The 19,987-nt window shown below is 37.0% G+C and overlaps 1 protein-coding gene across 2 annotated transcripts in view; it reads left to right on the top strand.

Annotated features, from left to right (window-relative positions):
• LOC130910911 (ephrin type-A receptor 7-like) overlaps positions 1-19,987 on the top strand; it is a 747,396-nt gene that overhangs the window by 621,902 nt on the left and 105,507 nt on the right. For both annotated transcript variants that reach the window (XM_057828557.1, XM_057828559.1), the window contains one exon: positions 11,935-12,264. In XM_057828557.1, the coding sequence (XP_057684540.1) occupies positions 11,935-12,264 (330 nt within the window). The remainder of the gene's footprint in view (positions 1-11,934; positions 12,265-19,987) is intronic.

Here is a 19,987-nt window from a genome sequence, read left to right on the forward strand (position 1 = left end):
AATACTGTTTTTGGGTTGTTGTTTTTTTTTTATTTAAAATTTGAAATAAATTATTTAAAAATGAATAAAAAGGAGACAATTTAGAGTTCTGAGGTAACCAATGTCTCTTAACAATGAATCGACTATAGAAATGGATTAATTATTGATTCCTCAAATAACTGTGGCATACCTAGTGTATATACAGTATGTGTAAACCTAGTCATCTTTTCCATTTTCTGTGTGAAAGGTTTTGCATTAAAAGAGCAGTCCCTTGTATTTTCCATCTACTTGACTATCTGACCTGCGACCTTTTTCAACATCCCTCCTCCAACATTTCATCTCTCCCTCCACCTCAACCTTCACCTCTCTTTCACCTTATATGCTATTGCATTTCATTGAAAGATTGCCCAGCACACCCCCAAGATAAATACAGTACACAGTATGCGTCCTGTGTTTTTTTTTTTTGTACCTTGAGACCCATGCAACCATCTTTATTCCTTTACTAACATGACTTTTTTTTCTCCATTTAGTTTCATTTTAGAGATTTCGCTGCATCTGGATATCAAAATGTGAAAATAACAGCTAAATCCAGTCTTGTAACGTCTTCTAAACAGCCTTTTCTTCTTCTTTAACATTTCATTCCCTTCCATCGCTATTCCTCCCTCGTTTTATATCTTTTAACATTAGGTTCACATTACGCGTAAAATCAACCCATTAGGCCATTTTCTTCATCTTTATCCATTACACACATCCAAGGAGTCCGTCTATTTGCCGTCCAATTGCTGATATAACCATTATACAAAGAGTTATCGAATGGCTGGACTTGTTTAAAGGGAGACTGTTAAGTTTTTTTTTCACCTCATTGAACATTTTCGAATAATGAGCTCTATTCCAGTTAAAGAAACAGACTTTCATTTTTTTTCTGCTTTATTGCAGGCAGTGGATTTAAGACCATGTACTTAATGAAAATACACGATGCTGGAGAAATAGCATTAACTCATTGGATGCCATTGAAGGTGATTGGTATACAATTTGTTTGAACCGGGAGGAGTGGCAGCGATCATTTGATCCTCCAAGTTCAAATGGATTGGACATCTATCGCCATCAATAGAAGTTTAACATCATTGATGATCAGGAAAAAAAGCTACAGAAATCAGAATATTTACTATTTTGTTGTCTATTTTTTTAATGAAAGAGGTACAGTGGGGAAAATAGGTATTTGAACACCCTGCGATTTTTGCAAGGTCTCTTTCATGGGAGGTGCTTCTATGATTTTTTTAAACAATTATTTTATACAGCTGCAAATAAGTATTTGAACACCTGAGAAAATCAATTTCAATATTTGGTAGGGCTGTCAAAATTATCGCCTTAACGGGCGGTAATTAATTTTTTTGAATTAATCACGTTAAAATATTTGACGCATTTAACGCACATGCCCCGCTCAAACAGATTTAAATGACAGCACAGTGTCATGTCCACTTGTTACTTGTGATTTTTTTGGTGTTTTGTCGCCCTCTGCTGGCGCTTGGGTTCAACTGATTTTATGGGTTTCAGCACCATGAGCATTGTGTAATTATTGACATCAACATTGGCGAGCTACTAGTTTATTTTTTGATTGAAAATGTTACAAATTTTATTAAAACGAAAACATTAAGAGGGGTTTTAATATGAAATGTCTATACCTTGTACCAACATTTATCTTTTAAGAACTACAAGTCTTTCTATCCATGGATCACTTCAACAAAATGTTAATAATGTTAATGCCATCTTGTTGATTTTTTTGTTATAATAAATAAATACAGTACTTATGTACCGTAAGTTGAATGTATATATCCGTCTTGTGTCTTATCTTTCCATTCCAACAATAATTTACAGAAAAATATGGCATAGTTTATAGATGGTTTGAATTGCGATTAATTACGATTAATTAATTTTTAAGCTGTAATTGACTCGATTAAAAATTTTAATCGTTTGACAGCCCTAATATTTGGTACAATAGCCTTTGCTTAGAATTACAGAGGTCAAACGTTTCCTGTAACTTTTCACCAGGTTTGCACAGGACTGCAGCAGGGATTTTGCACCACTGCTCTGCACAAATCTTCTCTAGGTCAATATGGTTTCTGGACTGTCACTGGGAACACGTTTTGAGCTTCTTCCAAAGATGTTCTATTGGATTTAGGTTTGGAGACTGTGTAGGCCCCTTCAGAACCTTGGTCTGCTTTTTACGAAGCTGTTACTTGGTTATTCTGGCTGTCTGCTTCAGTCCATTGTCATGATGGAAGACCTAGTCATGACCCATTTTCAATATTCAAATTGAGGGAAGGAGGTTATTCCACAAAATCTCACAATACATGGCCCTGGTCATCCTCTCCTAAATACATGCAGTCGTCCAGTTCCATGTGCAGAAAAACACCCCCATGCTTCACAGTAAGGATGGTGTTTTTTTGGATGGTACTCGTCATTCTGCTTCTTCAAAACACTATGAGTGGAATTAAAACCAAAAATTGACTTGACTTCAAAATTGACATGACCCTTCTGGATCCAAGGGGTTTGGTCTCAACATTGATAGGGACGATATAACAGCATAATCTGCATGTCCACTTTTTTATGGGGACGGGACATTAATAAGACCAAACAGATTGGGTGAACAGGGGTCAGGGATACATTTCTCACGAATATGAACCTAATTAACTGAAAGGCTAAATGATCAATGCAAAATAAATCTGTATTGACTTTTACTAACTTTCATATCTATTAATTCAAGTAATATACATTGTTCGATTCAAACCTTTGCTTTAAAAAACTGCCAAAGAAACTTTTTGAAAACTTGTCAAAATGTCTGGATTTTTTTGTTTAGCAAATTTAAATTGCAATATTTGAACAGAATTTAAATTATATTAACATACACTGTAATCTCTTAACTATCCAGGAATGCGAAAAAACATAAACAATTGTCTTAAGACCACACAACATTGTCTGTCTAAATAAAGAAATTAAATACAACTGAAAAAACGTCCTAGTTATGGAATACCAAAAACAAAAATGGAACCTTCCTTCAGGTAAAAACACTACTGCAGGGGTGTCCAAACTTTTTGCGAAGTGGGCCAGATTTGGTGTGATAAAAATGTGGGGGGCCGACCTTTGCTGACGTCCTTTACGTAGAACAATATATTTAAGCAAATTTTAGCAAGCCATTTTGTGTGTTATATTTCCTTTTTTTTTTTTTTTAAATAATTTCAACAATCTCGCAACTAGCCTTTTTAGCGTTCTCATTTGACTCACGGCTCTTGCGAAATACTGCTGCTGTGAAATTAAACTAGCTTCAAGTTGCTTCAATTTCTCGCTGCGTATCTTTCCTGTAATCTTGCCCTACATGTCAGCGTGTCTTGTTGGATAATATCTCCTCACATTGAACTCTTTACCCCTTAAAGACCTGCAACATGAAGCAATTATCAGAGAATCCCAAAATCTGAAAAATGAGGTCCTAATGAAACCTTTTTTTTTCAAATTTCTAAAAAGAAATGTCAAAATGAAAATGTGTAATAAGCACTCTAATATCTATAATCCTAGCTAAATTCAGTTTTTTTTTTCTCATGGAATCTGCATATCAGGGCCGGCCCAGGCCATGTGGGGGCTCTAAGCAAAATAATGCAAAGGGGCCATTTTTGGCCCACCATTTCGTCACAGTGTACTGTGAAACCCATACATGCAGTCCAACCCATACGTCCATATTTTGTATATTAATCAGATTTTGTTGCACTGCATGCTTCAAACTTCTCACCCCAAATGATTGTCAGTACTTATGGCGCCAAACCTTTTTCTAAAAGAGGAAAGAAGTTAAGGAAGAACTTTTATTTTTTTTTAAGCTTGTAATCAAGTATTAAAACTCACAAAAGTCAAATAAAGCAAACTGTAGTAAACAAAATAGAATATAAATCTAACAATTGCCAGATTGGGGCCCCCCCTAGTGGTCAGGGGCCCTAAGCAGCTGCACAGTCTGCGTATAGGCTGGGCCGGCCCTGCTGCAGATGCATTTTGTTGATCCATCTTTTGTTTTGTTTTTTTCAAAAAGAAACGTCAAAATTCTGAATTACTCTCAAAATCATGAAATTTTAGGTGTATCAAATGTGATACATTTGGCAATAAAGGGTTAAAAACAGCGACTGTCTTTTTGCAAATGACGCAGACACAGATGTTGGATATTTTACTGAAGAAATAGTCCAATTTCCACCTATCCATGAAGCCAACTTTCTTTTTTTTTGTTGATTATCGCTATTTAAGAAAATTGGAAGTAAAGTAAACGGGGTAATATTGCTTAGAGTGCTGCTGCCTTTTAGTGGGTATACGAGGAGCAGCATTTAGTGTGTAAGCTACTTCATATGCTGGTAGCAATACTGCTGACCAATTTATTCAGTCTGTGTGCGGGCCAGACGTTATTGATTTTATGACAGAGGCTGGGGGCCGGATGAGACTCCATTTTATTTTTTCACCTCATCGGCTAACATTGACAGCTCTAGATGTCCATTCTGTTTGAAGTGGGAGGGTGGGTGCCACTCTCCCATTTCAAATGGACACGGCATCGCCACGTTATTTCTCCGTACTCCCCGATACCGATGACGTCATTACACCGTTACTAGTAGCAACACTAATTCCAAGCATGACTGCTGCATGCGTGTACCATGTGATGATAACATCATACTTCCGGCCTTGGCAGAGGTCTCCTCCTTTCCGCTTTGAACTGTGAAATAATAGTCGCCCCTGAATAAAATCAAAATATATATGGAGAGCGCTTGAAACGAGCATAATGGCTCCCCTTTAACTCATCAGCAGCACTCAGCGCTCTTTTGTCGCTTCCCATTTGGTCTTTTCTGCGTCCTCTCATCCATTTCCAAGCGCCTCATATCGCCACGCTATTCTTCATCCTTCTGTCAAACTGAAATTTCATCCCCCTGTCCTCCAGCAACAAGCGCACGCGCTACAATCTCATCCCCGCTGTCTGCGCATTATCATTTCATCCCTCATCTTTTGCCTTTTTTCGCCTCCCCTGCATCTCTTCTTGCATGCCAAATAGTAAAAAGCCTCCAATAAAGATGCATTACGGGGCCAATAGGACAAAGACCATACAGGGGAGCCGTATTGATCCCCGCATAGAGAACAGCTTAGTAATTAGATGGTAAAATAATGGGCTGTATATCCTGAAAGCGCTAAAAGTACTAGTTGTGTGTGCGCACGTATACGTACGTTCACATTCGCGAGTGTGCGGTCATACTGGATTTTATGGCGGGCTTTAATTACGATATTGATTGCTGAGCTCTCCGATCCGTGCGCGATAATGTTTATAGCGGGCTAATGACCACATTAATTACACAATTGATTCAGTAATTATGATCATCCCCAGATTTGGCTAATCCGACAGGATGTCGGAATTGGAAGGAAGGAATCTGAGCGATAGGTCGAGAGTAGAAATGTGATGATGTTGTTTTCGTAGGAATGGGGGTGAATTAGCATTTTTCATGACACAGATTTTTGCAGTGTTGGGGTGAATTTATCCTGACATGTATTGTATATGTTAAAATATTTATCATGCATTACACGCAAATGCATATACTTAGGTAAAATACAAATCTGCACTTTTCTCCCATATTTTATTTTACCTTACTATTAAATAGTAAAAACAATTTTTTTCTAATATTACGGTTATAATAAATATTTTTTAAATACTGTATTTTTTTATTTAAAGAACATGTACAGTGGGGCAAATAAGTATTTAGTCAACCACCAATTGTGCAAGTTCTCCTACTCGAAAAAATTAGAGAGGCCTGTAATTGTCAACATGGGTAAACCTCAACCATGAGAGACAGAATGTGGGGGGAAAAAAAAACAGAAAATCACATTGTTTGATTTTTAAATATTTTTTTTCCAAAATTAGAGTGGAAAATAAGTATTTGGGCGCCTGCAAACAAGCAAGATTTCTGGCTGTCAAAGAGGTCTAACTTCTTATAACGAGGTCTAACGAGGCTCCACTCGTTACCTGTATTAATGGCACCTGTTTTAACTCATTATCAGTATAAAAGACACCTGTCCACAATCTCAGTCAGTTACACTCCAAACTACATTATGGCCAAGACTAAAGAGCTGTCGAAGGACACCAGAGACAAAATTGTAGACCTGCACCAGGCTGGGAAGACTGAATCTGCAATAGGTAAAACGCTTGGTGTCAAGAAATCAACTGTGGGAGCAATTATTGGAAAATGAAATACATACAAGACCACTGATAATCTCCGTCGATCTGGGGCTCCATGCAAAATCTCACCCCGTGGCGTCAAAATGATAACAAGAACGGTGAGCAAAAATCCCAGAATCACACAGGGGGACCTAGTGAATGACCTACAGAGAGCTGGGACCACAGTAACAAAGGCTACTATCAGTAACACAATGCACCGCCAGGGACTCAAATCCTTCACTGCCAGACGTGTCCCCACTGCTGAAGCCAGTATACGTCCAGGCCCGTCTGCGGTTCGCTAGAGAGCATTTGGATGATCCAGAAGAGGACTGGGAGAATGTGTTATGGTCACATGAAACCAAAATAGAACTTTTTTGGTAGAAACACAGGTTCTCGTGTTTTGGGGAGAAAGAATACTGAATTGCAGGGTCCCCCTGTGTGGTTGTGGGATTTTTGCTCACCGTTCTTATCACCTTGACGCCACGGGGTGAGATCTTGCATGGAGCTCCAGATCGAGGGAGGTCTTGTATGTCTTCCATTTTCTAATAATTGCTCCCACAGTTGATTTCTTTACACCAAGCGTTTTACCTATTGCAGATTCAGTCTTCCCAGCCTGGTGCAGGCCTACAATTTTGTCTCTGGTGTCCTTAGACAGCTCTTTGGTCATGGCCTTAGTGGAGTTTGGAGTGTGACTGACTGAGATTGTGGACAGGTGTCTTTTATACCGATAATGAGTTAAAACAGGTGCCATTAATACAGGTAACAAGTGGAGCCTCGTTAAGAGCTCATTAGACCTCATTAGAAGAAGTTAGACCTCTTTGACAGCCAGAAGTCTTGCTTGTTTGAAGGTGACAAAATGCTTATTTTCCAATCTAATTTGGAAATAAATTCTTTAAAAATCATACAATGTGATTTTGTTTTTTTGTTTTCCACATTCTGTGTCTCATGGTTGAGGTTTACCCATGTTGACAATTACAGGCCTCTCTAATCTTTTCAAGTCGGAGAACTTGCACAATTGGTGGTTGACTATATAGTTATTTGCCCCACTGTATATAATTTACTGAAAACATATAAATTTAAACATAATTATTCATAAATAATACAATTAAAAAAATATCAGAAAACAAGTATTTTTAATGTAAAATATTTTTTTTAACTGTAGAGGTACGTAAAACCCAACTGTTTTTACTGCTACCTTGGTTAAATCCTTCAACTTCGACTATCATGTTTTAATAATACATGCAAAAAGCAACTTCCATAAAATTGAAGCATTTCTTTTTAATTTGCTTTCATTTGCTACCTCAAAAACTTTGCGGGCTTATCAGATTTCCATAAATTAACTCAATTAGCTCTGTACTTTTCACAAGGCTGACATAGCATTCTACATTCATTGGTTTTGCTTGTTAATATTTTTAATACATCTTTCATTAATTGACACATTACAACTGAATTCCAAACACTGAGCACCATTTTGTCACAAATCAATTCATTGGCCGCCATTGACGGTGATAGACGTCCTCCCAGTTCAAATGGATTGGACGGCCATCACCGTCAATGGCACTGGTTGAGTTTAAAATAAAATGTTTTTGTGAAGACGAATCAGGGAGTCTGTCCCCAGCTGGGTGGACATCAAATGTGTCGAGCTTCACACTAAATGCTCTTCTCAACTTATGTAATTCTCTTCACAACGTGGCGCCAGCCGAATGGGGGAACAGCTGCGGTATGCGGCGCGCTGGCTCACCTTTACTTATTCATCGCACGGGACGCACATTGCCATAGAAAATGCATGGGCTCGAATGGTCCTCAGCTCTCTTGAGTGGTCGCTGTGAAAAGACTGCGGGAAAGGTCAGTCAGGACGCCAACAGGATTACTTTATTCAATTCGAACTTTTTCGGACATTGGGTTCATTATGCTAACATTAAAATAGGTAATGATAACATACTTTTATCACGATTAATCGTCCAAGACAATTGCATCGTCATACATATGGTCCGATTATTAATTTAAAAGGATTCAGGAGACTTTTGTTATGTGAATCAATAGTAATATGTATTTCGAGTAGGGTTGGGAAATCGTGACACGTTCATTATGATTACTAGCGTGAGATTAACTGCGATTAATCGCAATGTCATATACACATTTTGATAATGAATTCAGAAGTAGTATTAAGCCATAATAATGAAATGGTAATTCAGGTTGATTCATTGGGAATGAGATAAAATAAAAAGTCAATATTGTACTATGGCATGTTTAGTTTTTAGTTTTATCCAAGTTTATTTAAACTTAGTGCTGCATTCGAGATGGCAAGTTTGCCATTTTTTTTCAAGCACCATTCTCCTAATCAAAATATTTTTCATGAATTTTAGTTTTTTGTAAAATTGTGAATGATTTAAATGACACGAGGTAAGTTTTCAACCTTTAAAAAATATTTTCATAACATTTGTGATTAGAGATGTCCCGAACGATCGGGTCTGATCACGTCATTTTCCAAGTATCAGAATCGGCAAAAAAATATCGGACATGCCTTTTTTAATATGTACATATATATATATATATGTATATACAGTGGGGAGAACAAGTATTTGATACACTGCCAATGGGAAAACCCATTGGCAGAACCCATTGGCAGTGTATCAAATACTTGTTATTCCCACTGTATATGTATATATATTTTTTTAAATTAAATCGTTTTCTAATTGTATTTAACGTTACAGACAAAATGTCTTACACTCATCCAGAGTCTTTAGTTTTGACTTAAAATGTGGCTGTCAAATTTATCGCGTCAACGGCGTTAATAATATTAAAATATTTAATGCAATTCACTCATGCACTGCACGACCCACTCACGCATTGTCTCGTTTAATCTATAATGGCACCGTATTACGTATATATAGAACCAAAAGGCAACGTTAAATGAGCAGAGAGAATTTTGGCAGCCTTTGAAGCCTTTTTTTAATTGGCTAAAGCCTTACAATCCGTCTCTCAATGATCAGAAATATCGTGGGAAGCAATTTGGAGAGGAATGGTAGTAGTTGATCTTTTTTTTAACACCCTATGTTATTTCCCAACGCAGAGAAGATATATCAATTGGTGCCACTGCGCACAATCATGGTTGCACTTCCCATCATGCATTTGGGCAGAACAGTTAAATGGCTACAGTATCATTTACTGAAAGCTCAACAAATGCACTAGATGGAAATATTTAGTCACAATATACAAAGTCACATTTATCCTTTAAAAATTACAAGTCTTTCTATCCGTGGATCCCTCTCACAGAAAGAATGTTAATAATGTAAATGCAATCTTTAGGATTGTTTGTCATAATAAACAAATACAGTACTTATGTACTGTATGTTGAATGTATATATTCGTTCGAGTTTTATTGATTTTTTTCTTGATGCATTGCCAAAATGTTTATGATCGGGAAAAATTATCGGGAATGATTGGAATTGAATCGGGAGCAAAAAAAAAAGCAATCAGATCGGGAAATATCGGGATCGGCAGATACTCAAACTAAAACGATCGGGATCGGATCGGGAGCAAAAAAACATGATCGGAACAACCTTATTTGTGATGATATGTCGACTGACAACATTTCTGGATAAGACATCGCAGCTCCCAGGGTTTATTGAAAATAACATACTTATAGCTGCTCTGTCGTTGGCTATTGCCTAGCATCCTTGGCATCCAATTGGCTAAGAGGGACCTCTACTGTATGTATATATGTGTATCCCAGAGTCCTATTAATTGGCCCCTCGTGTTCCAACATTTTTACATGAGTGTATTAACTTTTATCCTTTACACTATTTTTGGTTTTTTACATTACGTACAACTCTGATTCATATTTACTGTGCAATGTAATTGTAAAATGCATTTGTTACATGTTTTGATGCATTTTTATACATTATAAAAGATTTATGTTTGAATTTGGGTGGCTTGGAACGGATTAGGGCATTTACATGGAAAACACGTCTCTTCTTACAGAATTTTCAGGTTATGAAACTACTTCCAGTACCAATTAATTTCGTGAGTAGATGTACCACTGTACTTTGTATTCGGGGGGCTGCTACCACAAATTAACTTCAGTATTTTATCCAAGACTGAAGTTTATCTGATCCTTGTCAAATTGGTGATTTATAGGGCTATTACACTTAGGCGGGGTTTGACTTTTGGGGCAGGGGGGGCACAATATGTTGATGGGTTACGCAGTATAAGCAATAAAATTAACTTACAAGAATATTTAAAATAATAAGTTGACAACGATCGTCTTTTTTTCCCCCCATCATTCTTGAGGGGAATTCTAAATCAGGCTGCTTAGGCAATACTTTTCGCCAAGATCGTCATCCATTGAATTTGGTACGCCCGCCGGTGTCTTGTCAATGTAGTTACCCATCAAAAATTGTACCCCCCGGGCGGAGCCATATGGAGGTAGATTGGGGTCTTTATTATTCAATTAAAAAAAAAAAAAAAGTTGCTTCAATTAAAAAAAAAAAAAAAAAGTTGCTTCAATCAAAATATTTATTTTCAACCCCAAAAAAAGTCACTTCAATTAAAAAAAATGTGGTTGAATGCAAAAATAAATTTGAAACTCAAAAAAATGCTCATTAAAGCTATTTTTCTTTGATTTTTTTTTTTTTTTTGATTGATTGAGGCAACTTTTTGATTAAAGTAATGTTGATTTGTGTTTGGGCCATCTTTATTGTTTAATCAAAAAATAAGTTGCTTCAAAAAAATATATAGATTTTCAAAGGGAAAAATCACTTCAATCAAAAAAAAAAAAAAAAAAACATTTTCAATCATAGAAAAACGTTTTTGAACGCGAAAAAAATATTTCAGATTGAAAATTTTGCATTTGAACACTTCATTTTTTCATTGAAAAAGTTTTCTTTGATTGAAGCAATCCTTTTTGTGTTAGGGCCATGTTATGATTAAGACATTTGTGTCTACATCATTCAGTCCCCCAAAAAATTATATTTTCAATCAAAGAAATCATTTTTAAAATATTTTTTTCTCTAATATATATATATATTTGTTTTTTAATTATATGCAAAGCAAATGACTGTTTAAGATGCTCAAAAAATAATTTCGACCCATTATAATTTTTTTTTTTTTTTTTCATTCATTTTTGTTGCCGTTTTATTGCTTTACAATTTATATATATGTGTATATAATATATATATATATATATATATATATATATATATATATATATATATATATATATATATATATATATATATCCTTGAAAGGTGGAAAAGCGCTATATAAGTATAACACCATTTACCATACAGGAAAGTCAATTACATGCAATTACACTTTTCGGCCACCAGGGGAGCCTGGCCTTATGCTTACCTCACAGTTAATTCATTTTCATTACCTGTTACATTTATGTACTGTAGGTTTGTTTTTGTGGTGGTTTATCACTCCACTGTTATGCTGATTTAAGGACATTTAATGTCCTTTGTGCGTCACAATTTTATTACCACTTCAGAGTACAATGAATATTAATGTCATTAAAAATTGAAGATAGAAGGACTTTATTTAGATACAAATTTAGGAGAAATGTCTCGTTCTTATAAGGTAAAATAAGCTTCTCCTGTTTCTGTGTCCTGATTTAACGTTTGCTGACAGTTGCCTGACTCGAGAAATCTTACACCAGGTTGCCACTAGTTGTTTTGAGATCACTTTTGAACCCACTTAAAACTCAACTAAAATCAATTTTCTTGTCTTAGGACCACCTTCCCCTCCTCGAGACTTGATCTACACCGTCAAACAGTCCACCCTCATCCTGGATTGGGCCGCGCCATCCGACACGGGCGGCAGGATGGATCTGACCTACAGCGTGACTTGCCGACGCTGCACCGCCAGGCTATGCGAGCCCTGCGCCTCCAGTGTCGGTTTTGTGCCTCAGCAAGTCGGTCTGACGGAAAGAACGGTGACAGTGGTCAATCTGCTTCCCAACACCAACTACACGTTCACAGTGGAGGCTTTGAACGGCGTGTCGGAGCTTCTACCCAACAAGCGCTTCTACACGCAGGTCAACGTGTCCACAAGCTTGCCTGGTGAGTCACGGTTTTCAAACACTGACGTTATTTGACTTGCCGGACCCTGAAAGGAGTGATTTATATGCAAATGGTTCACCCAAAAGAAATGGAAATTCTTCAAAGATTGGCAATCTAATTAGAAAATTAGAGTAGTGACACTGAAAGATGCGCGGCGAGGAAGTAGATGATAGCAAAACAATAAGGAAATGAGTTGTTTTTGTTTGCTTAGTTCTTTCATTTGAATTTAGCACATGAAAATAGGCTTCATACTGAAGAGTGGCAGATGCATTAATGAGATAAGAAGTGAGATTGCATCCATTTGAGCTAGGAGTGCTTTTTTTTTTTTTTTTTACAGGGTTCTTTATTTTGTGAGAAACTGCGTGAGTACCGTTAAAGTACAGTTTTTCAGGTTTCTCAGTGTGGTAGAAAAAAATAAGTGAAAATAGTTTGGTTTGGTTTTTGAGTTTATTATCTGCAAATCTGATCTTCAACTCTTGTGCGGTCTTGATTTTTTTTTTTAAACTCTGTGATTGCCCATGGTAGGAAAACTTGTCAACCAGATTCCAGAAATTAAATTCCAACAACAAAATTTGATAAATTGATAAACGTCCAATCTTAGAATCATTTTCCAATACATTTTGTTTATTTTTTTCAGTTAAGTATACCCTCCCTCATTGGAAAAAAAAACGTTTTTAGGTTTAGTTGTTGAAAATCTATGAAAACACTCCTGTAAAACTATGGAGAAAAATATTACAATGATATAAATTATTAATCATTCCTTGAAACATTTTTTTTTCCTAAGATAAAAAAAATATCCCCTCCAAAAATTAAATGTGTGGGCATTTAGTGGCATTCAGTGGACAGCCACTGAAACGTACCTTTCTCTTTAATGCATCGGTTTCTATGGTTTAACTGCAGTGTGTTTAGCGTGTCTAGTGGTGGTAAAACGTGGTGGGGTTTTTTTTCTCTCTGGCAACAGTCTCTGTTGAGAAAGAGTGTGTGTATAATGTAAACATGATAGAAGACATACACACGTGCTTTTTATGAGAAAAATCAATTATTTTTGTTCTGATGGTAATAATGTTGAGCTCTGGCTGTGGGAATAGGCTCACCTAAATGACTCCATTTATTTTAATTTTATTCAGAATATTTAGTTAGTTTTTTTAGCTTAACATGTGTTGTATAGTGACAATATGTTCCAATTTGCTAATGTTTTGAAAAATCTAAATCCTGTTCAATGGAAAAAAGTTTTTTTTTTTAATAAATATAAACTCAGATATGTCAAAGTAACATATTTTACAGCTGTAATTGCAATATCGTGAAACCGTGATATTTTGGCGTATGGTTATCATACCGACAGAATTTCATACTGGCACATGCCTATAAATCAGGCATATACATTGTGCCTATAGTGTTGAAAGTGTTGAAATTTCCCCAAAATTGTTGAAATGTTTATCAAAGCATAAACGAAACAAAGGTTTGTGTTAGGGCTGTCAAAATTATCGCGTTAACGGGCGGTAATTAATTTTTTAAATTAATCACGTTAAAATATTTGATGCATTTAACGCACATGCCCCGCTCAAACAGATTAAAATGACAGCACAGTGTCATTTCCACTTGTTACTTGTGTTTTTTGGGGTTTTGTCGCCCTCTGCTGGCGCTTGGGTGCGACTGATTTTATGGGTTTCAGCACCATGAGCATTTTGTAATTATTGACATTAACAATGGCGAGCTACTAGTTTATTTTTTGATTGAAAATTTTACCAACTTTATTAAAATGAAAACATTAAGAGGGGTTTTAAGTAGGGCTGTCAAAATTATCGCGTTAACGAGCGGTAATTAATTTCTTTAATTAATCCTGTTAAAATATTTGACGCAATTAATGCACAAATGCCCCGCTCAAACAGATTAAAAGGACAGCAAAGTGAAAGGTGTACTTGTTGTGTTTTTCGGAGTTTTGCCGCCCTCTGCTGGCGCTTGGGTGCGACTGATTTTATAGGCTTCAGCACCCATGAGCATTGTGTAAGTAATTATTGACATCAACAATGGCGGGCTACTAGTTTATTTTTTGATTGAAAATTTTACAAATTTTATTAAAACGAAAACATGACGAAGGGTTTTAATTAGGGCTGTCAAAATTATCGCGTTAACGGGCGTTATTAATTTTTTAAATTAATCACGTTAAAATATTTGACGCAATTAACGCATGCACTCGCATTACCTCAAACAGATTTCAATGAGGCCGTTTATGGACATTAAGAGTGAAGAGAATGCCACTGGCCGCTTGGGGGCAGTGCAGCGCCGTTCCATACTAATGTTATTCCATCTAATAGAGGGAGAATTAGTAGTTGTGAGACGTTTATGCTGTTGCTTTGTGCTCCACACATATTTCGTTAAGTTTGCTTTCTTTTAGTGGCAATTATGTGTCTCTTGTTGTATTTTGGGTAAGATATGCTCAGAGATATATCTGTTATAAAGGCGAGTGGACACAGGCGTTCTTTGGGCTGCGCCGTTTATTGGCATACGCTTCTGCAACTCCTTCACAACAAACAGAAGTATAATTTAGTGAAAGCACAACAAAAATAATATTGCTATCTCTCCAAAAAAAATAATGTTCACAAAAAGAAAAGCACTTCAGTCTGGAGTAATGAGGCTCTATTCTCACACAGCTACACAACAATGCAAAGTGAACTGGCATTACTCAGGGTTTGGTCACTCAATTCTTATTATTGTTATTTTTATTCTTCTTACTATTATATTAACTCTACTTTTGATTGAAAATTGTACAAATTTTATTAAATCGAAAATATGAAGAGGGGTTTTAATATAAAATTACTATAACTTGTAACTATAACATTTATCCTTTATGAACTACAAGTCTTATTATCCATGGATCACTTAAACAGAAAGAATGTTAATAATGTCATTTGTGGATTTATTGTTATGATAAACAAATACAGCACTTATGTATAGTATGTTGTATGTATATATCCGTCTTGTGTCTTATCTTTCCATTCCAACAATAATTTACAGAAAAATATGGCATACTTTAGAGATGGTTTGAATTGCGATTAATTACGATTAATTAATTTTTAAGCTGTAATTAACTCGATTAAAAATTTTAAGCGTTTGACACCCCTAGTTTTAATATAAAATTTCTATAACTTGTACTAACATTTATCTTTTAAGAACTACAAGTCTTTCCATTACAACAATAATTTACAGAAAAATATGGCATATTTTATAGATGGTTTGAATTGCGATTAATTACGATTAATTAATTTTTTTGCTGTAATTAACTCAATTAAAAATTTTAATCGTTTAACACCCATAGTTTTAATATAAAATTTCTGTAACTTGTACTAACATTTATCTTTTAAGAACTACAAGTCTTTCTATCCACGGATCGCTTTAACAGAATGTTAGTAATGTTAATGCCATCTTGTTGATTTATTGTTATAGTAAACAAATACAGTACTTATGTACAGTATTTTGAATGTATATATCCGTCTTGTGTGTTATCTTTCCATTCCAACAATAATTTACAGAAAAATATGGCATATTTTACAGATGGTTTGAATTGCGATTAATTACGATTCATCATTTTTTAAGTTGTGATTAACTCGATTAAAAATTTTAAACGTTTGATAGTCCTAGTTTCTATATTCACTATAGAACACAAGTTAATTATCTTTTATGGTAAATTCATTGTTTGTTTTTTTTGTTTTGTTTTGTTTTTTGGACGTCTATCGCCCCCAGTGGCAGCCATTTTGATTTGGATTTATTTTCTGGTGGCATTTCCTGGATGGATTTATATAAATTCAACACTAAACCGAGACGTTTAACATTTGTCAAGGAGCGGTAGCTAGCTCCCAAACAGATGGGTATTTTTTTTTTACTTTTTTTTTATCACACCCCTCCAGGCCATTGGGAGGATTTTTACATGTTTGGATGGATGAATAAATTGGCGGTTTGGGATCGAAACTTGCATGAGTGGATGCCGCATGAGGTGAATAAACGTCGGATCCGAATTACCCAGGGTCGGTGTGTTTTGTGTGTCGCCTATGCGTGTTGGCGTTTTTTCCGTTCGTTGATGGAAAACCCACGTGGGTTGAATGTCTGGGCCCCCGGTGGTACTTGCAAAGCCCTTTAGCTGAGGCAGAGAAGTAGAGAGGGTTGCGGGATGGCTGTAGTGATGGGGTGGGTCAGGGAGGAGGAAGGATTGGCATTTCAATATCCTGAGAGGATTACTGGCTCTGCTTAGATGGCCGGTCCCCGCGGAGTTACACGGGCCTGAGAGACCGACGAATAAAGGCGGGAGGGGAAGAGAGAGCGCTTGAATGTAGAAGTTGAAGGGATGAGGAGAGGTGAGTGGTGGAGCAATGTGAGCAGAATGCCTTGTGGGGCAACAGGAAAGAGGGAGTGGAGACATTGTGGACAATAGCAACCTTTGTCTGAACTAGGTGGTTTTTTTTGGGTGCTGGAGGACAGGAAAGACAACAGGGAAGTAGATAAATGAGTGCATGTAGAGGACTGAGCAAGGGAAGGTGGAGGTGTACATTAAAATAATGTGGAAATTTGATGAGAATGAAGAAAGACTGCTATTAAATTAGGGATGTCCCGATCCGATCATGTGATCAGAAAGCGGGCCGAGCGCGCCATTTTTCAGAGGATTGTAATCGGGTGAAAAAGATGAGGTTTTTAATTTAAGTAATTTTCTGCTTCATGATTGTACAGCGCCACAGCCTAGCACCCTCCCTTCTGCAAGGCAGTGCGGCCAAACTGTCCAGCTTGCCTTTGGTACTTAAAGTTAACGATGTTTGACAGGTTTGAGCTTTGATCTTGCCACAGAAGCTTGGTAGCTTTACAATCAAAGGCACAAATGCGTCAGTCATGGTTAAACTTGCATACGTATTCTATGCCATCTCATTGTGCAAGTGAGAGGCTGTTCTCTGCAGCATCACCGGGCAAGTGTGAGTGGACTCACTCAATGAAGCATTTAATAAAGACAAGCATTTTTCTACGTTATTCTTGTTTAAAATAATTCACATTACGAAGGCGGCACAGTGGGACAGTAACATGTATGGAACTTTTTTTTTTCGGTATCTGATCGGGATTCTGTATCGGCAAATTCTCAAAATAAGATGGCTCGGACTCTGGTGCAAAAATTTGCGATCAGGACATCCCTAGATTAAATGCAGAGGTCCTTGCTTTGTTATTGGAAGAACAAATTAGTTCAGTGCTAATGAACAATGAACGACCCTGGGGTTATCAAGCCCTCAAACAGTTCATTACCAATAACGACACACAATGCTAACTTTCGTTAGCGCTTCATTGGCGTCGTCCATTGATGTCCCGATCGCATATTTTTACACCCGAGTCTGAGCCATCTTATTTTGAGAATTTGCCGATACAGAGCCCGATCCAATACCGAAAAAAAAAGTTACATACATGTTACTGTCCCACTGTGCCGCATTTGTAATGTGAATTATTTTAAACAAGAATAACGTATAAAAATGCTTGTCTTTATTCAATGCTTCATTGAGTGAGTCCACTCAAATCTGCTCAAACTGCCCACTTACACACAATAAGTTGCCATAGCAACTGTTAAACGATGATTGACACATGCAGCGCTTTGAAGTTTTGGCTTCCAAGCGTTTCTGGCAGGATCTAACCTTACTTTATTGGCCGGCAATCGTCGCTAACTTTAATAAGCAACTTCAGTGCACTGCGTGACCAAGAAAAGCAGCAGGAGCGAAATTGAGCAACCATGTGATCGGATCGGGACAGCTCTACAAAATACAGTTTTTTTTTTTTGTTTGTTTGTTTTTTAATTCTTAAAGTGATCCTCTAACTTCAATACATGTAGGCTCTAATAAACCACAATTGTTCTCTTGTACTAAAATATGTTGTTAGAAACACATGAAATGTTAAATCAATGGCAATATTTTATAATATTTAGTACATATTTTGACCATTAGTTGACGCCATGGTTTGCGGGCTCGCAGTGATGACGTCATTGGCATCTTTCCAAAAGTGTAGCGTGTTCAACAATTGCTTATTGCTGCCTAAACTCGCGAAGTAAAATGCCACGATGTGCTGCTTTTGGATTCAATTTCCAGTCAAATGGAAACAAGGGGAGTGAAGTGAGTGGTCAAGGTGGAATTATTTTTTGTGAATAAATGTGCATAAGTGGAAGGTTCTCCCCCTTTTTGGTCCCTGTATCCACGTATCCTACCCACCAAGCGTTACAACTGGCGCCCGAACATTTTTCCTGGATCCTCAATCAAGTAAGGTCCCACCGCGTCTGCAATATTGGTTTCGGATCTGTCCATTGTTTTGATTCGTTGTTCCCACCGCGGCTTTTCGGATCAGTCTATTTTGTGGAATCGACGGCCTGATCGCGACTAGAACATTGCCATGGGATCGGACTAATTCCTGGATCTTCGAGTGAGTAAAAAAACGCGGATTTGGATTACTATTGCAATCTTTTTTGTTGACTATTCTTCATGGGAGTTTTCCCCAAATCATACTAAATAATTAAAGCACTATGGCACGCTTCAGTGACGACAGTGACTCTGACGTGGACCTTACAACAATGTTGGAGTTCGTCAGGGAACATGGGTTTGTGTACTGCTGAGCTCCCCAGTGACGAGTGGTCAAGGTGGAAATATTATTTTTTGTGAATAAATGTGCATAAGTGGACGCTTCTCCCCTTTTTGGTACTTATATACATGTATCCTACCTACCACGCGTTACAATGTACAAGACATGGATTGCACAAGGCGTGCTCTTTGGCCTGTAATGTATGTAAAGCACTTGGCAGCTCTGGATGCTAACAATCTACATAATTGGGATAAGTTTGAAAACGCAATATGCTTACCTTGAATATCTGCTAATAAAACCGGAGTTCCCAACACTCTCGCTCCCAACCCGAGTTCCCAATAGCACTCTGTCGCTCTGTTGCCATTGAGACAGCGAGTGCATCACCAGTTTTGCCCAACTTTTGTCTGATCAGGTATTTGCTGCACGCATTTTTCCCTGAAGCTCGTCTTGTGAACGACCGACAGTGCTGTCCTGCTCTTCACTTTTCAGATCTGGTTCAAATAGGAAGGGTAGAACTGACGACATGTTGGGAAAGCTAACTAGTGACACGCTGGAATTTCGGCATCGGGACCAGTGACGTCACGCACTGCGACGTAACAAGAATGGCGACCTATCACTTAAAATAATTTTACAAACTTTATTAAAACAAAAACATCAAGAGGGGTTTTAATATCAAATTATTATAATTCATACTAACATTTATCCTATAAGAATTACTTGTCTTAAAAATAGAGGATCCCTTTAAATTGAAAAAAATCCGTGATGGACTGAGTGCGCGAAGTGTGACGCGCAAAGTAGCGAGGCATCACTGTATAGTCAAATCAAGTTATGTATTGCAGAAATAATAAAAATTGGACAATGTGACAAAATATATGTATTGTATATGTATATTTTTTTAAACTAGCACCTTGAAAAAAAAACTGAAAAATCAAGCCAACAATAAGATAAGATACATACGGGGTACATTTTTCGGCTAGATCGATCAACCCTTTCACACATTGTTTTTTTTTTTTTTTGTCTGAGTGACGTCTCCTGTGCTGTCAATAAACACAACTTTCCTCCACTTTCACACCTCTCTCCCTTTTCTCCACTCATGCCCGCCTTGAGCGGTGCGCATGGAGGCATTTGAATCCTT

Source organism: Corythoichthys intestinalis, chromosome 22 (assembly GCF_030265065.1).
Source record: "Corythoichthys intestinalis isolate RoL2023-P3 chromosome 22, ASM3026506v1, whole genome shotgun sequence".
In the NCBI taxonomy this organism is placed as follows: Eukaryota; Metazoa; Chordata; class Actinopteri; order Syngnathiformes; family Syngnathidae; genus Corythoichthys; species Corythoichthys intestinalis.